This window comes from Episyrphus balteatus, chromosome 1, assembly GCF_945859705.1.
Source record: "Episyrphus balteatus chromosome 1, idEpiBalt1.1, whole genome shotgun sequence".
Classification (NCBI taxonomy): Eukaryota; Metazoa; Arthropoda; class Insecta; order Diptera; family Syrphidae; genus Episyrphus; species Episyrphus balteatus.
The window spans coordinates 65,715,749-65,736,613 of NC_079134.1; the positions used below are offsets into that span (position 1 = coordinate 65,715,749).

The following is a 20,865-nucleotide window of genomic DNA, read 5'->3' on the forward strand; positions in this document are numbered from 1 at the left end:
CAGAGAGTACCTATGTAAAATTTTTCGTTATATTTTTAGCTTTCTATTTATCAAATTGTTTCAAATTAGAAAATTAGCTCATGCCAAACAACTTGGATTATTTAAAATTTTTATTTTTAAGTATTCCCGATTTAATTTAGAACTAAATTGATATAATAGAATATTTCAATTTTTTGCTACAAAATTTTAGTGGGAGAAAAATTTCATTTTTCAATGTTTTTATATATAAAATTGTGCGAAATAATTTTTTGTATAAAGCCTAATAATGGTTCAAATTTATTTCTTCAAAAAAAATTTCTTGCTCGCTAACGCTCGCAATTTATATCAAATAACTTATCATTCCTTGTACCAATTTAAACTAGAGATGCCGCCGAATATTCAGCCATTTTATACTCGGTACATTCTTAAATTCTTCTACGGTAAGCAGAGCTATTTTAAACTTTTAACTATGAATTTCTCTCCTAAAAAATACTTAAAAAGGATATTGGCAAGTTTTTCGCTCTGACACAGTTCTAATGACCATTTGCTTTAGCGGAATTAAGAATCGAATGCAGTTACATATAAGGCGTGTTCTTTCTACAACTCAGTAGCTACTCATTTTTTTATTTTATTCGAAAAACAATAAAAACAAATACTTACTTCTGTAATTTTTATTATTGTTTTGAGAATAAAATCAAAAATGAGTAACAACTGAGTAATAGAAAAAACACGCCTATAGTTGATAAAAAAGTTTTGTGAATCTTAAAAAAAAATTTGTTTGGTCTGAGGTAACCCCCCCCCCCCCCCCCCGAAATGAAATCCTAACTACGGCTATGATTTCAGCAGATGCTGTTTTTTTCTTATATAAGGTAATATATTGCGCATGTTGTTACACATACAAACAAAGAAAATAAAAAGTAAGAAGCTGTCAAACTGCATGTGCGTAATAAAAAGTAATCATTTTTATAAAAAAAAAAAAAAAACAATCAAAACAAAACCAACTTCCATGGATCAAAACTAGGTTTTATGGTTTTGCTAATAGTTCTTATGGCCAAAACTGAACTGAACTGGGACCACACTGCAGGCACCAGCTTTCCCATACAAAAAGATTTATCAAAATTGGTTCACTCTGTCCAAAGTTATGAGGAGTTTTTGGAAGTCGGTAAAAATTGTAAACAAGAGAGTTGACCAATAAGAATCACAGAAAAGTGACAGTTCCTCTCTTTTGATCTACGATTTTGACAACCTGCGCGAACTAATATGAAAACTCGGAACATATTACATATATGTGTACTGTGCTAATGTCATGTTTGATTATTAGTCCAGTCATTACATACATTTGGAAATGCAAAATGAATGAGAAAGCTAAATTTTGGATATGTTGTAGGGGATGCTTAAAAAAGGTTAACTCTAATTTTTTGACCAAGATCTATTATGAGCTTTTCCCGCAATAACTTTTTTGACATAAACTCGGCTATCCTTCGAGATACAAAAATTTTACAAGGAGCTTTTTTGTAGCTTTCACCATGTTCTACAATTCATGCATACACATTTTTTGCGTCTCATGAACCGTTTTCGAGATATTGATCAAAAAAGTCAAAAATTTACGATATGTGAATTTCGTATTTTTTTTTTTTTTTTGACATTAAAAAATACATCGATGATTGTTTTTTTCACAACCGAACTAGCGACTTGCTTTGCGGTGTCAAAAAAAAAATAAAAATACGAAATTGTAGGTCTGAACAGGGTCTACAAATTTGATTTTAAATATTCCTTCTTACGTGACCTTTTTAGTAAAATGAATTATACTAGGGTTTGTGGGCTATAGGTCTTTTCTTGAATAAAGTTCTTACTTCAATCAGTCGACGTTTCGAGTATGGATATACCTTTCTTCAGGACTCTATTTAATTAATATAAATAAAAAGTCTTAAATATATCAAACCAAACTAAAAAATCTATACTTACAATATTAAAAACTTTTTAACCTCTTAAGGTTTAACGAAAGTGGTTTTTTTTTTTTGAATTTCTTATCAAATAGAAATTTTTAATTTGATTGTTTTGAAATTTCAATAATGTGAAACGTCTTTTTCAAGATATTCTATTATTGAATTTTAAAATATCATTGATACAAAAAGCTAAACAGTTTTTGACAAACCACTTTCGTTAAACCTTAAGAGGTTAAAAAGTTTTTAATATTGTAAGTATAGATTTTTTAGTTTGGTTTGATATATTTAAGACTTTTTATTTATATTAATTAAATAGAGTCCTGAAGAAGGGTATATCCATACCCGAAACGTCGACTGATTGAAGTAAGAACTTTATTCAAGAAAAGACCTATAGCCCACAAACCCTAGTATAATTCAAATTTGATTTTAATATTTTTTTGAATATTCATCACCAAAAAATAGATAATGTCAAAAACCAAATCACATATCGTAAATTTTTGACTTTTTTGATCAATATCTCGAAAACGGTTCATGATACGCAAAAAATGTGTATGCATGAATTGTAGAACATGGTCAAAAATACAAAAAAGCACTTTGTAAAATTTTCGTATCTCGGAGGATAGCCGAGTTTATGTCAAAAAAGTTATTGCGGAAAAAGCTCATAGGAAATCTTGGTCGAAAACTTAAAGCTTTTTTAAGCATCCCCTACAACTATCCAAAATTTAGCTTTCTCGGTCATTTTGCAATTCTAAGCCGTTTTTTCCAACATAATGACTGGCCTATATTATCTCCAGTTTACCCTCAAATACCATATACATACATACACACATATTTATTATATGTACATACGCAAGCGTGAATACGATATACCTACCTATCTAGACAATAATTTCAAACATGAACGACCAAAGAGTCAACAAGAACATGAAAAACTATCCTTCTTCAATCCTTCACATAGGATACTGTCAAGTACATTTTACAAACAAAGCACCCACATAACACAACCTCTACCTACTTTTCCGCTGAGCAATTCTAATTGTTATATATATGCAACATAATTCTCTGATGCACAAACAACTCAAATGAGAATGAAAGCTGAAACACAATCACGCTTCAGGGCGTCGCTTCGTTGCGTTACGTTGAGAATCCTCAAAGCGCGCTTCTGTCACTTTGACTTTGAACAGCTGATTTCAACATAAAATCTGCTGTCAAATAAAAAAAAACACAGTCACTCACAAAATTATTGGGCCAAGTCTTTATCTTGATTTAATTGTGGAAAAATGAAAAAGGATATTAATGTGTTTAAAAAATACATAGAAATTTGTTTATTCTTTAATCCTATAGTTATAAAAACAAAACCAATCAAAATATATTGTTGTTAACAATAAAACTCAGTCTAAAACATCATTACATTTTTTTTGTTTTTAATACGTAAATTGTTTTGATTTAAAATATCTCGATGTCGTTTTTTTGTACAAAATCTATATAGAGAAATTAAAAAACACACATAGTTTTGCAATAATTTATTTTTTTTTTATTCACATTTGGCGCAATAATAATGTGGGTGACTGTAACTATGTCTGTTAAATGTCAGAAAGCGAGCAAAAGTTCAGTCTGGTTGAACTTTTGCTCGCTTTCTTACGTTTCCTTACGTTTGTCAAAAAAAGCGTACGTAAGAAAAGCGTCATTGTGTGAGGATACACAGATTTCCTATAGTTGAACTTTTCGCAGTTGTCAAAATCGACGGCAAAGCGTGATTGTGTTTCAGCTTTGACATCCACAACAACAACATGAAAACAAGTTTTCTTTTTTATTTCAAAATAAATAGGTACCTACACACTAGAATATTCCAAACCAGTTTTCGTCCACAAACACCATATCAATACAAAGATCTATGTACCTACCCACATCCATGTCTCTGTCTAACATCCGCAGATCCGCATTGTTATTGAATAAAAACAAAAATAACCCTTTTATCCACCTATCACTTTTCGCATTCTATATTTTTCTATCGTCATACTTCTTGTTTTTGTATCTTCTTACTTCCAACTTGTTTATGTTCCAACTTCCAACAAAAAAAGAGGTATCTTCGAAAAAAACAACCCTGGTGGTAAATCGATGAACTAAAATCAGCCGTTAACAGAAAGTAACGACTTTTTGATAAAAAAAAAAGAGTTTTATGAATTGTGTTATTTTGCAATAATAAGTAGCTTTTTGATTTATTTTTTTTTTTGATCAATTAAAGAAGGTATTATGTCATTTGGGGAAAATTATATTGCTTTTTTCATATAAAATGCATTAGAAAATGAGCAATTTTGATGTTTTTCATGAAATGATTATCCAAAAATGAAAACTCAGTTCATATCATATTCTAATTTTATTCATTACTTTTAAATTGACATATATACCATATGTGTTTTCTTAAACTATGGAAGAAAAAAGTTAATTTGGACTACTTTGCAAAAACTGTTACTGAAATATTAAAATAAGATATGAACAAAATTGAATGAATAAAAATGTGCCTAGACCATATTTTAGATTAAATGCCAATCTTTCATTTCCAAATTAGTTTTTTGCAATAAGTGTTCTGTGGACCTCACAAACTATGCTGAAATTTTCCAAATTTCTCGTTTTTCGCAAAATTTTGTCCGGAGGCCTCTTAATACTGTCCTAACGAAACTTCGAAATCGTTTTTGGATTGTGAAAGGACGCCAGGCCATCAACAGACGGATGAAAAAAGCGTAGTATGTCAAAAGCTGTGGAGTCCACCTGCATCCCAGCCTTTTGCCCCACTACCATTTGAAAGAATATCACTATCACGACCATTCTACAAAGTCGATTTTGCCAATGTCAACATCGCAATTTTCACATGCTCTGCCGTACGCGCTGTACACCTTGAAATAACGAGAGGTTTATCTACTGACAACTTTTTGATGGCTCTCCGGCTTTTCATCGGGAGACGTGGTATACCATCGACGATTCTTTCCGACAATGCTCGAACGTTCAGAAGAGCTGCACTGGAGTTACGTAGCCCTGACTGTTTCTAGGATGAAGAAGTCATTCAAGGGTTTCTTCTCAGAAGGAAGATACAGTGGCAGTTCATAGTGGAACGTGCCCCATGGTGGGGTGGGTTCTGGGAGAGGCTCATTCGGACTATGCAGGACCTGATGAAAGTCACAATCGGTAAGGCAAAACTTAATTTTGAACAATTTAGAACTATTGTTATAGAAAACGAAGAAGTTATGAACAACCGGCCACTAACATATATAAGCGCCGATCCATTGGACTTGTCACCACTGACACCAGCCGATTTTTTAATTGAATCTTGAGGATGGAGTTCGGAAATACCGATGAGAGACCCTGACGCGGACCTACTTCGAAACGTCTAGAAGAGCTGGATGAAGTACAAAACAAAGTTGAGAAAAAGATGGCAATCTGAGTATCTCCAACTTCTTCGGTCTTTCCATAACTTGCCGAAAAATGGGTCTACACAACAATTGTAAGCTGGAGACGTTGTTATTCTCTTCGACCAAGCAACCCCAAGAATCAACTGGAAGATGGCCATCGTAGAGCAAGCATATGAAGGAAGAGACCTGAAGGTCAGGTCTTGCCAAATTCGATTATCTGATGGGAAGCAGCTTCGACGTTCTATCTATTCTTCTTCTATTGCTTTATCCACTAGAAGTTCAGCCTTGCCCGCCCCCGAGGATGTTGAAAATTAACTGTCTATTCTCTTATATTATGAAAACATAATTCTGTTTTCTTTCTCTCATTAATACTTACATACTTAAATTATATAATCTACATAGGTACTTGAATTACATAATCTTTACCAATACATGCATAATGTCAATCCTATAAAAGCTCATACTTAAATCATTTTGATGTTCAGTTATTAGAAATATTACTTTATAACATTATCTTAATTAAAGTTCCCGTTGAATTTCAGACATTTTTATACTTTCTTACTTCAATTGAATAGCTCATTTAAACTAGTGGACTGTAGCTTTCTTAGTAACTTTATTCTTCTTATCTTAAATCTAAGCAATTAAAGATTACCCTCGAATTACACACCTGTTCGTTTATTCATATTTGCTTATTTTGCGGAACTTGCACATGTAGTTGCTTGCAAGTTCCGCATTACATTTATTCTTTGTACTCTTTATTTATTATTATTTATTATTTATGTTTGTCTAATATTTTGCGGGGCCTCAGGTTCGATTTGTGTCAATGGGGTTTCGTTGCACATCTTACTTAGTATGTCAAATCGCCTATGGGTCATCATGGGTGGGTTGATTATAACTGCTGACGGTGGATTTAGGTCATGTGTTCGATGTGTTTGGCCTCGGACTTTATATATGATCTAAACATATAATGGTGATCGTCAATGCTATTGAGCCGGTAGCTGCATGGTGGCTTATAGATTTAAAATTGTGGGGCATATAATGTACGACTTTATGTTGTTGTCTGGGGACCTTAGATGGTTTGACGTTTTTAAGATGGTTTCTTCGTTTAATACCTTTGGCTGAAATTCTTCTTCATGGTTATAAAGCAAGCAAACACACTTTTTAATATTTAACTCTAAATCATTTAAAAGACACCATTTTGAAAATTCGTTAAGATCTTATTGAAAAAGAGAGCAATCATTTATATAAGCCACTACAGCATATAACTTGACGTCATCCGCAAACATTAAACAGCTGCAAAAACTCAGAATATTAGGCAAATCATTAACAAGAAGCAAAAATAGGACGGGGCTTAAATGGCTTCCTTCGGGAACACCCGAACTGGCCATTGTTGGCATTGAAAAAACATCACCAATGGCGACGTATTACTTCCGCCCGAATAAATATAAATCAAACCACTTAAGCATATTTTCGAAAAATCCAAAACAATAAAGTTTTTAATAACACTCTGATATTGACCCTACTAATAGTCTAAGAGCCCACAGGAAATTTTGGGAGTGAACGTATAACCAAAATGTGAGTATGCAGTTTTATAGCCTTATGCATTGTAATAACGAATTCAAAAGTCTGGCAGCTTTAAATCGCGGCTTTGTATTGTTTTCAAGGGGTTGAAAAATGTGAGTTTTCCAATTCATATAAGTGGGCTAAATTCACATTATTTCATATTCTTTATATTCTGTCATTTTCCCTAAGCCTGAAGACATCACTCTTGACGATGCGATTAATAGAACTCAAGATATAAGCTTTTTAGCTTTAAGCCGTTTAGCTTTGTTTTGGAGACTTTTCTGTTTAATTTTTTGTTTGTTATTTTGAACTCAAAACTCTCCAAGAAGAGAGTTGATATTGTAAGTTAAAAAATCTTATATATTGATTTCTATCTGTCGTATCACCGAGATTGAGGCTTAGAGGAAATGACAGAGCATCATATTCAGAATGTGAATTTCTGCTTACTTAGCGTACTCATATTTATTGGAAAACTCGCGTTGTTAAACCTCCCGAAAACCAAATAAAGCCGCGATTTAAAGCTGCCAGACTTTCGAATACGTCATAAGAAGGCAAAAGGCTATAAAACTGCATACTCACATTTTGGTTATACCTCCACTCCCAAAATTAGCTGTGGGCTCTCGGTCTATAAAGGCTTTTACAAAGTCAGTATATACAACATGAACTTGATTATGCTGTTCTAAGGAATCAATGCAGAAGTTTGTAAATTCCACTAAATTCATACAAGTTGATCTTTTTAAAACCATGTTGACTATCATTTATTCGAAAACTAACAAAATTAGTAACTTTGTCTTTAACTAATTCATACAAAAGCTTAGGGATGACTGAAAGTTTGGAAATCGGCCTGTAGTTTGAAATCATATCTTTTTTACCATTTTTAAAGATGGGATTAATACATGCAAATTTCCATTCTTCAACAAAAACACCTGAAGATAAAGACTTTTTAAACAAAACAAGAAGTGGATAACAAAGAGACAAAGCAAAATATTTTAAAACATTAGGGAAAAAAAACCTAAAAAATCAGGTGATGTTGAAGGAACAAGACTTGATAAAGAATGAAAAACGTCATCCAAAGAAAACTGAATTAAACTACAATTAGTTAAACTATCCAATGACGAAAAGTAAGGATCATCAATTGTTACAACTGGATTCGATGAATTATAGATACTTTGAAAAAGGTCAGCCAACAAGTTCGCGATTATATTTGGATCTGAAGATACACGGTTGCAATATTTCATTGTTGTTGGAAATCCAATGCACTTTCGTTTAGAGTTTAAAAATTTTCAAAATAATTTTGGATTATTCTTAAGTTTAATTGTAATTTTTGTAATTTATTTATTTTATTAACATAAGCATTGTAAAACATGTTGTTTTTTAAGAAACACTTAGTTGTAATACAATAATCGAGTGGGTAACAAAAGTAGCTTGACAAACCAAAAATATACAAAAATATACATAAAAATAAGAAAAAAACAATATAAAAACAGTTAGACAAATTTTAATTTTTAAATTATCAAAGACAGAAAGAAACCAAATGAAGCTAGCAGCAAAAACAATTTTCAATTGACTTTTTAAACAGTGTTGGTAAAATAAGGACGTTGCTTCTACGCGACTGCGCAAAAATAATCATTTCGTATAGGTAGTCAGGTGTACCGGTCTGAATCAAATTAAACAAAAACATCCTGTTATCCAGGTATCTTTGTAAAGGCATGTTGTAAATTCTATTTGCGTATTGTGAGATGTGATCGAACCGACGAATACCATAAATAAAACGAGCGATGTTATTGAAAGCAACTTGAAGTTTTCTTTGATTCCTATTATCAGTTTTCCTATTATCCTATTATCAGTTTTGTAGAAAAGAAGATTTCCATATAGCAGAACAGGTAGAAGGAGAGTTTTAGCCAAAAGGTTTTTAATTTTAAATGGGAGACAGCCACCTGTGGTATTGAGGACCCTGAGCGCACCGTAGGTTTTACCGATTGCACACGATAGGTGAAGGTGATCCTCTTGATGCCTAAGTTTTTCTCAGTTGTTACGTAAGGAAGCCTTGAACATTGTACAAATAAGTCTTTTACAGTATGTACTAATTATGATTAAATTCAATTTTTTTTATATACAAAAAAATAAACTTTAAAGTAAATAAAATAATATATAAATCATTTAAATATACATTTGAATTCAATAGGTAGAAGAAAATATTGTTTTAGATGGGACAGATAGAGAATACATGAGGATTGGTTTGGATAAGAAAAAAGGAGTTTAAGACATTAGGCAACGATTTATATACATATTTATGTATAGTATGTATATAGTATATAGGCGCGTTCAGATACATGTTTAAGTATAGTAGTCTTAAAACGTGAAGAAACGGTTATTTGTTTAATACTTTTTGGCAAATCATTCCACATCCTAGAAATGTCATTAAATAAGAAGTACAGGAAGGGGTGTATATCACACCTATAGAGTTGGTGAGTGAAGCCACAAAAAAATAAAAAAAAAATAATATATAATCTGTCAAAAAAAATATAATCTGTCAAATTTCGAGCTAGTTTTTCAGGAGCGAACTCACTCTTATCGGTGATGACAAGGCGATGCAATCATTCACCGCCAATGTTCAGCTAATCTTGATGATTTTAAAACAATTTTCTGTCTGTTTTTAGTTGTGGAAAAAAAAACAGTTTAAAACTCGTATGTAATTATAATGAAAAATATCACTTATACGGAAGTCTCTCACGAGGCCAGTTACATTTTCTATTGGCGCCCCTTGAGTGAACAATATATCTGCACTCTGACCCTTTACCAATACATGTGCATCTGTACAACTCACACTAATAAAAAGCGACTTCACTTATTTGGATAAACACCCCTTCCTGTACTTCTTATTCAATGAGGTTGTTTTGTGTTTATTAACTTTTGCATAAATATTAGATTTCTTGCAACCTAACAACAATAATTTTGATTGTGTAATGTGGTTGAGATACTGAGTCCAACTTATATTTTGTCAATTCAAATCTTGCGTTAGTTTTTGGACAATTCAATTCAATTTTGTTTTATTGAACATACTATATACAATTGACTTAAGCTTAACTTATTTCTAATAAGATACATTGATTGATATAAAATTTGTTGGCACATATGGGGCCTAACCTTATACAATGGATAAAAGATAAAATATATATAAATATAGTACATGAATAGGCTTAATTTTACAAGTCTGCTGACTAGGTTATCCTCGGGGTGTTCCGTCCCGGTTGTCCAGTTGTGGTATTGATAATGGTGGGTTGGGTGGTATGGCATTTAGCCGCGGTAGTAGGCCGATTGCGTATCGGCGTAAAAGTAAACTACTTCCTCGTTGTCGGTTGGGATTATGTGCTCATCCAGAATATCCAAAGCACTAAGGTATCTGGGTTCGGGATGTCGTTGTTGGGTTCTCATGCTTCTCATCAGCTGATTGGGGTGGTTGGCGATGCTTCCGACAAGTTTCTTTGCAGATTGCAGCAGATACTTTTCCAACGTCATGATGTTTGCTTCCTCGTAAAGTCGCTCGTTGCTGTAGTATTTTTGTCGCTGTCGATCGAAGTAAAGTCCGGTGCAGATCCTCAGAATTTTCCTCTCAAAAATTTGAAGTTCCTTCATGGCTGTCTTGGAAATGGTATACCATACCGGAAAGCTATAGGCGATGACAGGTCGTAGAAGCTGTCATCGCCTATAGTAGTGTAAGTGTGATGCTCCTACAGTTTGCAGCTGACCAAATGCTTCGTCCTCCTGTTCGTCTAAAGCACAGTAATTCCGATTTGGATGAGTTGATCCGGATACCCCATTTACTGTAGAACTCATACAGTTTTCGAATGTGAGCTTCAACTTTCCTGGCAGCTATCGTTGGCGAGACGGACTTGTGGTATGTGAGCGAATCGTCAGCGTAAAGCAGGTTCTCGCACTCACTTGCAAGCGGCTGGTCTGACGTCAGGATACTATAGAGGAAGGGACCAAGTTTTGATCCTTGGGCAACTTCAGCTCTAACGCACTTCATTGCTGATTTTCTATCCTCCACTTGTAGGAAGAAGTTCCTAGAAGAAAGAAAAGAAAAAATGATTTTTATTAGTGCTACAGGGAAGCCTAGTAAATGAAGTTTATGGATAAGGGCTTCTATCCATACGCTGTCAAATGCTTTCTCGACATCCAGAAAGCATGCGACGGTAACTTGATGGTTGTTCAAAGCTGAGGTGATGTCTTGGTGGAACTTCATGAGCGGATGCAGTGTGGAGTGCTTCTCCCGAAAGCCGAACTGCATGTCTGGGATAATGTTGAAATCGCTGCAAAACTTCTTGAGCTTCCTCAGTGTCAGCTCTTCCAAGAGCTTACTTAGGTTGTTGAGAAGAGAAATTGGCCTGTAATTAGATATAATGTTCCTCGCACCTTTCTTAGGAATTGCCACGATTCTTGCAGTTTTCCATTTCTGCGGGAAGTAGCTGTTGTTGATGCAGTTGTTGAGGATAATGGTTAAGAAGATTAATATTGTCTGCGGGAGCCTCTTAATGACGAAGTTGGAAATGCCATCCGGTCCGGCTGATTTCTTAGGTTTGGATAGGCTAATTATTTCGGCAATCTCTTCTGGGGTGCTCAGGTTTGGGCTGTCAACTGGATCACTTGCGGGATTGGTGTTGCTGAATGTTGCTACATCGATGTTAGGTACTAAGGTCCTTCGGATGGATGCTTCCATTTCCTGTAAGGAGGCTGGGTCTGCGGAAGGGTTCGGTGTGAAGTTACCTTCGAAGTGGGCTGCAAATGCTTCTGCTTTTTCCTGAGATGTTGTTGCTTCTCCATTGTTGGTGTTAATAACTTCCGGCATTGGTGACTTCTGTCCAACAATTCGGTTGATATTCTTGAAGGCATCAGGTCCGGGCTTTATTGACTGCAGTTAGTTTTTGGACATCCTGTATAATTATGTAAAAAAAAACTAAAGCTAAAGTTTTCACAGTGCGCTCGTTTCAGTTGAACCGGCCGGCCGGCGCGACCCTGAGTGTAAGGGCCTGGCTACACAGTGTTGTGCTCAATCACGTTCCAATTCACATTTTCTAGGAACAAACGTCAAAAAGAGGAAAATCCTCACCCTTCTTGCCTACAAACTGACTGGTTAGACGATTGAAAAATCACCGTGTAGCCCGGCACTAAGGTGAGAGTACAGTACTAGTAATAGGGAATTACATAAGTACATGTGCCTATCTGATAAAGTTAACATATTCAGCCCTATCACAAATTCCATCTTAATAAAACTCCGCACGGAGAGCTACGTCACGTCCCGATCTACGACAAACTGTCATCACAAATTCCGAGTGGAATCGAAAAAAGCTTTCATACTCGTTGTCGAAATAAGCTGTTTAACGTCAAAACTTTAAGAAAACTATTTCTTCTCCTATGAATTACTTGTATGTAACAAATTTGAATCCATTAACCTTTTCGGGGTTACTCTCATGTAACATATCTTTAAAAATTCGTAAAAAATATTCCATTAAATAAATTTTTAGGTTTAGGCTTAATTGAAAGATAATAATGCCTAGTTACTGGATTAGTACAAAAAGTTAGTCAAATATCACACTTTTAATATTTTTTTACCGAAAAAGGGTTTGAAATCCACTTTTTTTTGCAAACAAATTTTTATTTTATATGGTCATAATTTTGAAAAAAAGATATGAAAAATGTTAATCCAATAAGTCTTTGTGTTTTAGTGTATGTTACTTACATATAACATGAGAATAACACATTAGTTTTGCTATTTATTATTTTGGAACATAACTTTTTGCTATTCATATTTCTTAGTTGTGATGTTTTTGACACGATAATACTGAAAAAAAACATTTTTTAATATTGATTTTCATAGCTTAGGTTCGAAAGGGTTAACTACTATGTGAGGGTGGCCGAGCGGTCTAAGGCGCCAGACTTAAGGAGCAATACATTTTGCCTGCATAAAAGGTATCTGAGAATTCTGGGGTTCGAGTCCCGCTTTTGGCAAGACTTTTTTTTATATTTTATTTACATTTTAAGAGTTTTATTAAATTTTGCAGTTGTGAATTGCAGTAAATTTAGTAATAGAGGGAGCGGTAATTAGTAACAGAGGTGAATAATTTTGTTATTGGTAAAACCACATTTAAGGACGTCTTTAAAATTTGAGTAGGTACCTATCTATCTAAATGCGCATTTAGAGTATTTAGTAAGGCCCTTGTTAATAAATGTTTTGTAGCATTTTAATGGAAATAACTTTTTTCTTTTATGTCAGATTGCTTTTTATGCAAGACTTGCTATCAAACCAACTTAACAACTCAGAAAGCCTATTCGAGTTTGGGCATTATTTGTTGTTTTTGAGCTTTAAAATAAAACAAATTATAATTTTTAACCAAAAAATTTGTAAATTACTTCACAAAACATGTAAATAACTTTCATTTTACATAAATAAAACTGTTTTCATTCAGACTCCGAAACAAATATTCTGTCGTAGAAAACAATGGTTCCATTTCATTCCATTTAATTTAAGTGATGCCTGTTTGTTACGAATTCGAAAATCGTTGAACTTTTTCCACTCCGAATTTACTACGAAGGATTTTGAGATAGTTTTATCGGTAAACGTAGGATATTTTCACCTTCGAATAAATTTGTGATAAGGCTGATTAAGGGGGGAAATCCCTCTGGACAACAGTTTTATTGTTACTTTGAAAAATTGAAAGCATTTATAGAAATTTGAAAAGGTACATAATATTATTGACTTTATGAAGTAGTGATACAATTTTATGAAGCATAAAAATAAGAAAATGGCGGCTCTGCAGTCCTTCAAAATTGATGCCTCGGGTTTGCCCTGTGCAATGCCCAGGCCCAGCAAATTATTTATATTAAAAACGGAAATTTTTTACCATTAAAATATGTAAATACGCATTGCATGAACCTAAATTTAGTACAAAAAAGTGAAAAATAAAAATCAGAGACAAAAAAAAAACATAATGTTTTTTATAAACAAATTGTTAAAAACAATGTTTATTGTATAAATTATATTTAAATTTAAGGTTAATGCAAGGGCCAATGAATAAACGAGTAATTTGCAATTCATTTCAAGTCGATAGCTTGCACGGCGCGGAAAAAAAACGTGTTTCGAGAAAAATATGTTCTAAGTTTCGTTTTTGTACTACGGTGGGTTCGGACTTCGGAGCGCATGGGTTTGGGGACTATCTAGGGCCTTTTGAGGTCTCATTAAAGGGTAGGTTAGGTTAGGTAGAAATGGCTGTCAGGTAAACGACTGACACACTTAGACCACTTATTGGTCCGTTGTGCAAAATATGGTATTTGCAAGGAATTTCCTCACTAATTAAACCAGTTGGAGCTTTTAATGAAGCGGTGAAGGTTGAAAATGTCAGTATTAATTAGTTCACTAGTATCTTCTAAGAAATATTTTTCCGAGTATAATTTACGTCTACTGGAAAGGGCAGGACATGAGCAGAGAAGATGTTGCATTGTTTCTTCTTCTTTCTCATCATAACAACTTCTACAGAAGTCGTTTGAGACTACGCCTAGTCTTGTGGCGTGTCTACCTATGAGGCAGTGTCCTCTGTAATAGGACACCTATTACAGAGCTGATAAGCAATCTGCTTTGAGGCAATACATTTTTGTAATTTATTTGGATCTAGCCTAGCCCAGATCTGCTTGGTCGTTTGGCATGTTTTAATGTTTGACCATCTTATGCTTCTATAGCTTCTTGCTTAAGCATGAGTTTGCACGTTGCAATTGGTACACCAATATTTGATTTGTTGGGTAAAAAGGGTAAGACCACTGAAAATAGTTTCTTCACGGAGAAAACAAACCACATAGAATTAAGCGGATCGCACCTTAATTTAACCGGATTTCTGCATGGTTTTTTGCTAAGATGACTTTCACCTTAAATTAAGGTGACATCACCTTAAATTAAGATGACAAGTCACATTAATTTCTTGAATGCGCAAATTAAAAAAAAAAAAACTGGCAGCCACCGGGGATCGAATCTAAAACTGTTGGGTTACTTGGCCAGTGCCTTAACACTGTGCTATCCCACTATTGGAAATGAGTACGAAAAACTGCAAGTAAAGCTAAAGTGTGACTATAATTTTAAATTTTTTATTTTTTGGTCGGTTTTTTTGAGATGAACATTCACATTAAAATAAGATGAAGTGCACATTAATAGTCCGGTCAAATTAGACTAAAGTAAGGGGGTCAGGTTACATTAATTCCCAGCAAGCTGAAAATTGGTAGGATTGTTGAAAACACCATCATAAATTAAATCTTAAAAGTCCTCATCGATCCATGGCCTGGAAATTTAGACATCCGAGGTTAAATTAATTCCCAGCAAGCTGAAAATTGGTAGGATTGTTGAAAATACCATCATAAATTAAATCTTAAAAATGCCTCATCGATCCGAGGCCTGGAAAAAAATTTACGGGGGTCAAAGGTCACAAAAACTGGTTTTTCACGATTTTCAGCAAAACTGTAAGTCTTATCAAAAAATTTTCAATGCAAGAATTGGAGACCAGGTTATTATATATAAAAAGCGTCATGACACTTTTTTTCCTAAGACCCACCGTTTCATAGGTATAACGATTCAAAAAGTTGAAGTTGAGTTGTAATCGTCATAATCAGGCCTATTCTGAAAAAAAAACTTCTAACTGAAAAGTTCCTGAAATTTCATTATTTTTTTAGCTTGAATTTCGTTCTTCAATGGTTAAGAATATGGGGATTGGGGCCCTTCTCCCGAAACCATTTCCCTGGGAATTTTTGTTTAGAATATGTCTGAATATATATTGGCTTTTTTTATGAACTGGTTGCGATAGAACATTTTTCAATCTGTTTTTAGAACAGTCATAAGTGTAGCTATCAGTCCTTTTAGGGTTGTCCATTCTCTATTGCACACCCTGTATATATTCAGACATATTGTAAACAAAAATTCCCAGGGAAATGGTTTCGGGAGAAGGGCTCAATCGCAAAAATGGCGAAAATTTCCATTTTTTTTTTGCTTTCCCCATATTCTTAACCATTGAAGAACGAAAAACAAGCTAAAAAAATAATGAAATTTCAGGAACTTTTCAGTTGGAGTATTTTTTCAGAACAGGCCAGATTATGACGATTACAACTCAACTTCAACTTTTTGAATCGTTATACCTAAGAAACGGTGGGTCTTAGGAAAACAAAAATAAAAAATAATAAATAATAATAATAATATAATAATCTGGTATACAGTTATTGCATTGAAAATTTTTTGATAAGACTTACCGTTTTGCTGAAAATCGTGAAAAACCAATTTTTGTGACCTTTCCCCCCGTAAATTTTTTTCCAGGCCTTGGATCGATGAGGAATTTTTAGATTTAATTTATGATGGTATTTTCAACAATCCTACCAATTTTCAGCTTGCTGGGAATTAATTTAACCTCGGATGTCTAAATTGACCGGACTATAAACTTAACTGAGTTTAAGTAGAATCACCTTATTTTAAGCGGATATCATCTTATTTTAAGGTGGTGAAATTTAAATTTAATGTGCGCATCATCTTATTTTAAGGTGACACTTTTTCTCCGTGTTCGGATGATAAATGAATATTTTAAGCAAAAAAAAAATGTAAAGTAAAGCCAGAACTATAATTGGCGGATGGAGTCGGATGCTAATGTCAATTGTTGTTGTATTTCCATAAGTTTCCATCCGACGAGTGCGCTCGCAACCGCACTCCATCCACCAATTATAGTTCTGGCTTAAATAAAAATTAAAGAGAAATATTGATGTTATAAGCACTCTAGAATTTAAAATTTAATTTGTTTTTATGATATTCATATTTTTAAGCAGTCATCTTATAATTTATGTATGATTACATTTCATCTTTTAACAAAGATAAATTATAATGTTACACTGCGTATTATTTTCTCTTTGAACTTTATTTGCAGGATGTTGCTTTTATTAATCCAGCAAATGTTGTATTTGTATATATGCTTGTAAGGGAACTAGTGGATGGAGATGAAACAAAGGAATGCGAACTGCAAGCGACAGTACTGACATGCCTTTATCTATCATACTCATACATGGGTAACGAGATAAGTTACCCCCTTAAACCATTTTTGGTTGAGGAATCAAAGGAAAAATTTTGGGACAGGTAAACAACTTTTATTTTATTTATTTATTTATTTTCATTTATTATTATTTATTATTATTTATTTCATTTTCATTTATTTATTTATTTATTTTAAGAATATGTACTTTTTATTGAAACTAGCCGACCCAGCCCTCGAAATTCGAGTGCCAATTTCTTCATTTTTTTTTTATTTGCAATAATTTTGAACACAATTATACCAAAATAGTTTCTTTATTTTTGATAGTATTTGTTGTTGTTTTCTTGCGGTTAACTACACTTTTTGAAGACAAAATACACAGGAATATATACCTACTTTTGGATATATTTTAATCCTGATTTAGATATTGTTGAACTACGTTTTAACTACGCTCAACTACGTAAAAAAAAGTATCGAAAAAGAAAATGCAAAGTGTAATCGCCTTAAGGGCATTGTGTTTGCACCTTTCATTTTGCGATTCAATTCAACCCATGATACAACTAAACTTGTCGATTAAAGCAATTTTATGTAGTTTTTATCAATTAAACGCACCTTAAAAGTAAATACTAAATGCAATACCAACAGGAATTAGAGTGAATTCGCGCCAAAAATACCTAATTGAATCAACTCAGTGACGTCATCGACGCGCACAAAATTGTGAAAAGCAACACCAAACATGCGCAATGCCATATCTTTAGTACTTGTATCATGAATTCAACCTGTTTCACGTTCAATTCATTCAAATTCCATCATTCAACCCCCACCAACATCACTCAAATTTGTCATTCACACCATTGCATGGCTTTGAAGGTTCTCGTCTTAGCTTGCAGAAGTTTAAATTTCCAGAAGGGAGAGGGCGTTATTTATCGCACTTCCAGTTGGAATGATATTTGTGGTAAGTTTTCCAGAAAAATTTTAATGAATGCGTTCAGATATTAATGATTAAAGATAGGTTCACATTTATTTAAGGTGCGTTCAGGTGTTGATCTTCACAGGATACAGTATATTTCATATTTTCATATTTATCTATTTCAAAATTGCTTACAATGTAGGACATAAGTCTTATAAAGTATTGAAAGCCTTTAAATTATATATTAAGGAAATTTGAATTAGGTAAAGTGTATATATAAATAATAATAATACTATTGCAGTGGACTTGTTTACAAACATATTTTTAGGAAGAAGAAGAGAGAAAAAAAAAAGATTTACAATAAGAAAAATAAGAAAGAAAATATTACAAACATAAAAAAATAAAAATCGATAAAATTTATCAATAATTTGCCAAATAGTTAAAAAGTAAACATTTAAATCTTCTTGTGCTTCTAACACTTCTCATAGCAATAGGCAGGGGGTTCCAAAGACGAATAACATGAACAAAGAATTGGCGCTCAGTAATAAGGTAATTGTATCGTAGTATAATAAAAGAAAAGGACCTTGTAGAATGAGGGAAATTGAGCTTACCATGTAGATAGTTAGATTGTTTTGTTTGAATGATTTCATGTAGATAACTAAGTGAACGAAAGTTTAATACATTATCTAGGCTACAACCGGAAATTCGCACCGCAAAGGAAGATACGTGGTGAAAGCGTCTTAGATTATAAATATAGCGGGCAATGTTGTTGTATGCCACATTTAATTTGCGGCTAGTGGATGAATCCAGGTTGCAAACAATGTCGCATCCATATAAGATAATTGGCAACAAGAGAGTTTTAGCAAGAAGTAATTTGGTTTTTATCGGAACGAAACTTCTGGTAACTTGGAGAGCACGAAGACTACCATATACTTATCAATTGCACTGTTAATATGATCGTTCCATGTGAGCAAGCGATTGAAAACTATTCCGAGATTTCTAGCGTTGCTGACATATTCAATAGCTTCATCTTCAAGCTTCAATGGGCTTAAAATAGATAGATCAAACATTTTGCGGTAAATAGGAAGGGCTTTCGATTTGACAGGATTAAGACAAAGGTGGTTGTTCTTAGACCAACGTGAAGTAGAGCGAAGATCCTCATTCATAAGTGCAATGGCATCACTTTTCTCTTCAAAACGACGACTTATCAAAAGCTGCACATCATCAGCGTAGAGATGAATCAGACAGTTTCTAACAACAAGTGGTAATTCATTTATATAAAGTGAGAAAAGGATTGGTCCAAGGATCGACCCCTGGGGAACTCCAGTTAAAACATCAAGGAAGCAGGGCGTACACTCCCTTGGGGCAAGCGGGGCGGCGCCCCGGGGACCCCGACCGACCCCAGGGCCCCAACTGGAGACAATGCAGAGAAGGAAACTTTTAGAATAAATTGAGTTACGAAGTAGGTAAATTAAAATGTATTTGAATCACTTCGGATACAAGATAGACAAAATATACCATTCAGTGTAGTGTATAATCCATTGGAAGCCACACAATATATATTGATTTAATAAAAAGGTTACCCCAGGGGCCCCAAAAAAATAAACTGCTCTTTTAAAAGAAAAAAAATCAAATATGTTCATGTTCATATTACTTCAGAACAGAGGCCCCAAGAACTATCAATTCTAAGCTAAAAAGAAAATTTATTTTAGGGGTCTCTAAATATTCAATTTTGGGAGCCCCTAGTACAAGGATTTGCTACTTTTATGATAGAAATTTTAAGTAAGTATAGCAAAGTGCATTACGAACAAAATAAAACATTAATATAAACCTAAAAATAAATAAGCCATACAAAAAAAAATGTATGGCGTATACGTACTTTTGTTTTTGTATCTAAGTGGCCCCCAAATATCAAAGGGGCCCCAAAATTTAGTCTTGCCCCGGGGCCCCGACAACTCAACGTACGCCACTGCAAGGAAGGAAGAAGAGTATCCATTCACCATCACGCATTGCTGCCTTCCGCTTAGGTATGAACTAATTAAGTTACAGGACTCTAGGGAAAACCCAAAGTAATTACCCAGTTTCTTACACAAAAATGAATCTTGACAGTGTCAAAAGCTTTTGAGAAGTCTAAGAGCGTTAGAAATGTAATGTGATCGATATCCATTGCAGCTCTTATTTCATCAGTTACAAAGAGTAGAGCTGATTTGCAGCTGCGATTTGGTCGGAACCCAGACTGACAGTTTGTTAAAAGGTTGTTTGATGAAAGATATTTTTGAATTAGCTTTAGAATGGTTTTTTCAAATACTTTTGAAAGAAACGGCAGAATGGCTATTGGGCGGAAATCTGTGGCAGTGCCCGTTTTCCTTTTTGGGATAGGAATAATTTTCGCTTTTTTCCATTCTGATGGAAACTCAGATGTGGTTAAAATGGTATTAAATATATGAGTTATAAAACGCATTATATATGGCAGCAACAATTTTACAAACTTCGGTTCCATTTGATCGAAACCTGTTGCATTCGATTTGATTGAAATAACTGCTTCAACTAAGTCCTCCTCTCGTATTCGAATTTAAGGAGGGTGGAGTGGAGGTGAACTTTTTGTTGAGAGCATAGCAATCGATGTCATCATCTAGCCTCGGAGATGTCTTCGCAATACCTACCTATTTCCCTCAGGTTTTTCCATAATTTTTTGCCAGAAAAAAGATGACCCAGTTTTTGTTCGTAGTAGATTTTTTTTGCATTTCTTACCATCATGACAACTTGATTACGTAGTGTGCAGTACGATTTATGGAAGTACTCGAGTTTGTAAGGCCTCCATTGACTGTAAGCAGTATCTCGTTGTAACAATAGAGCGGAAATGTCAGCATTCATCCAAAGTGGAGCCGAATGTTTGACGAAACGTGTTTTTAAGGGAACATGAACATCAAAAAGTTGATTAAGATTTTGCCGAAAAAACGAGATCTGTTCATTAACGTTATGCATTTGGTAAAGCGAATTCCAATCTATGATGC

At 33.9% G+C, this 20,865-nt stretch overlaps 1 protein-coding gene across 1 annotated transcript in view; it reads left to right on the top strand.

The window, feature by feature from the left end:
* Window positions 1-20,865, top strand: part of LOC129907302 (cyclin-dependent kinase 5 activator 1) — a 162,195-nt gene that overhangs the window by 130,374 nt on the left and 10,956 nt on the right. The window contains exon 4 of the mRNA XM_055983419.1: window positions 16,840-17,045. Coding sequence (XP_055839394.1) covers window positions 16,840-17,045 — 206 coding nt within the window. The remainder of the gene's footprint in view (window positions 1-16,839; window positions 17,046-20,865) is intronic.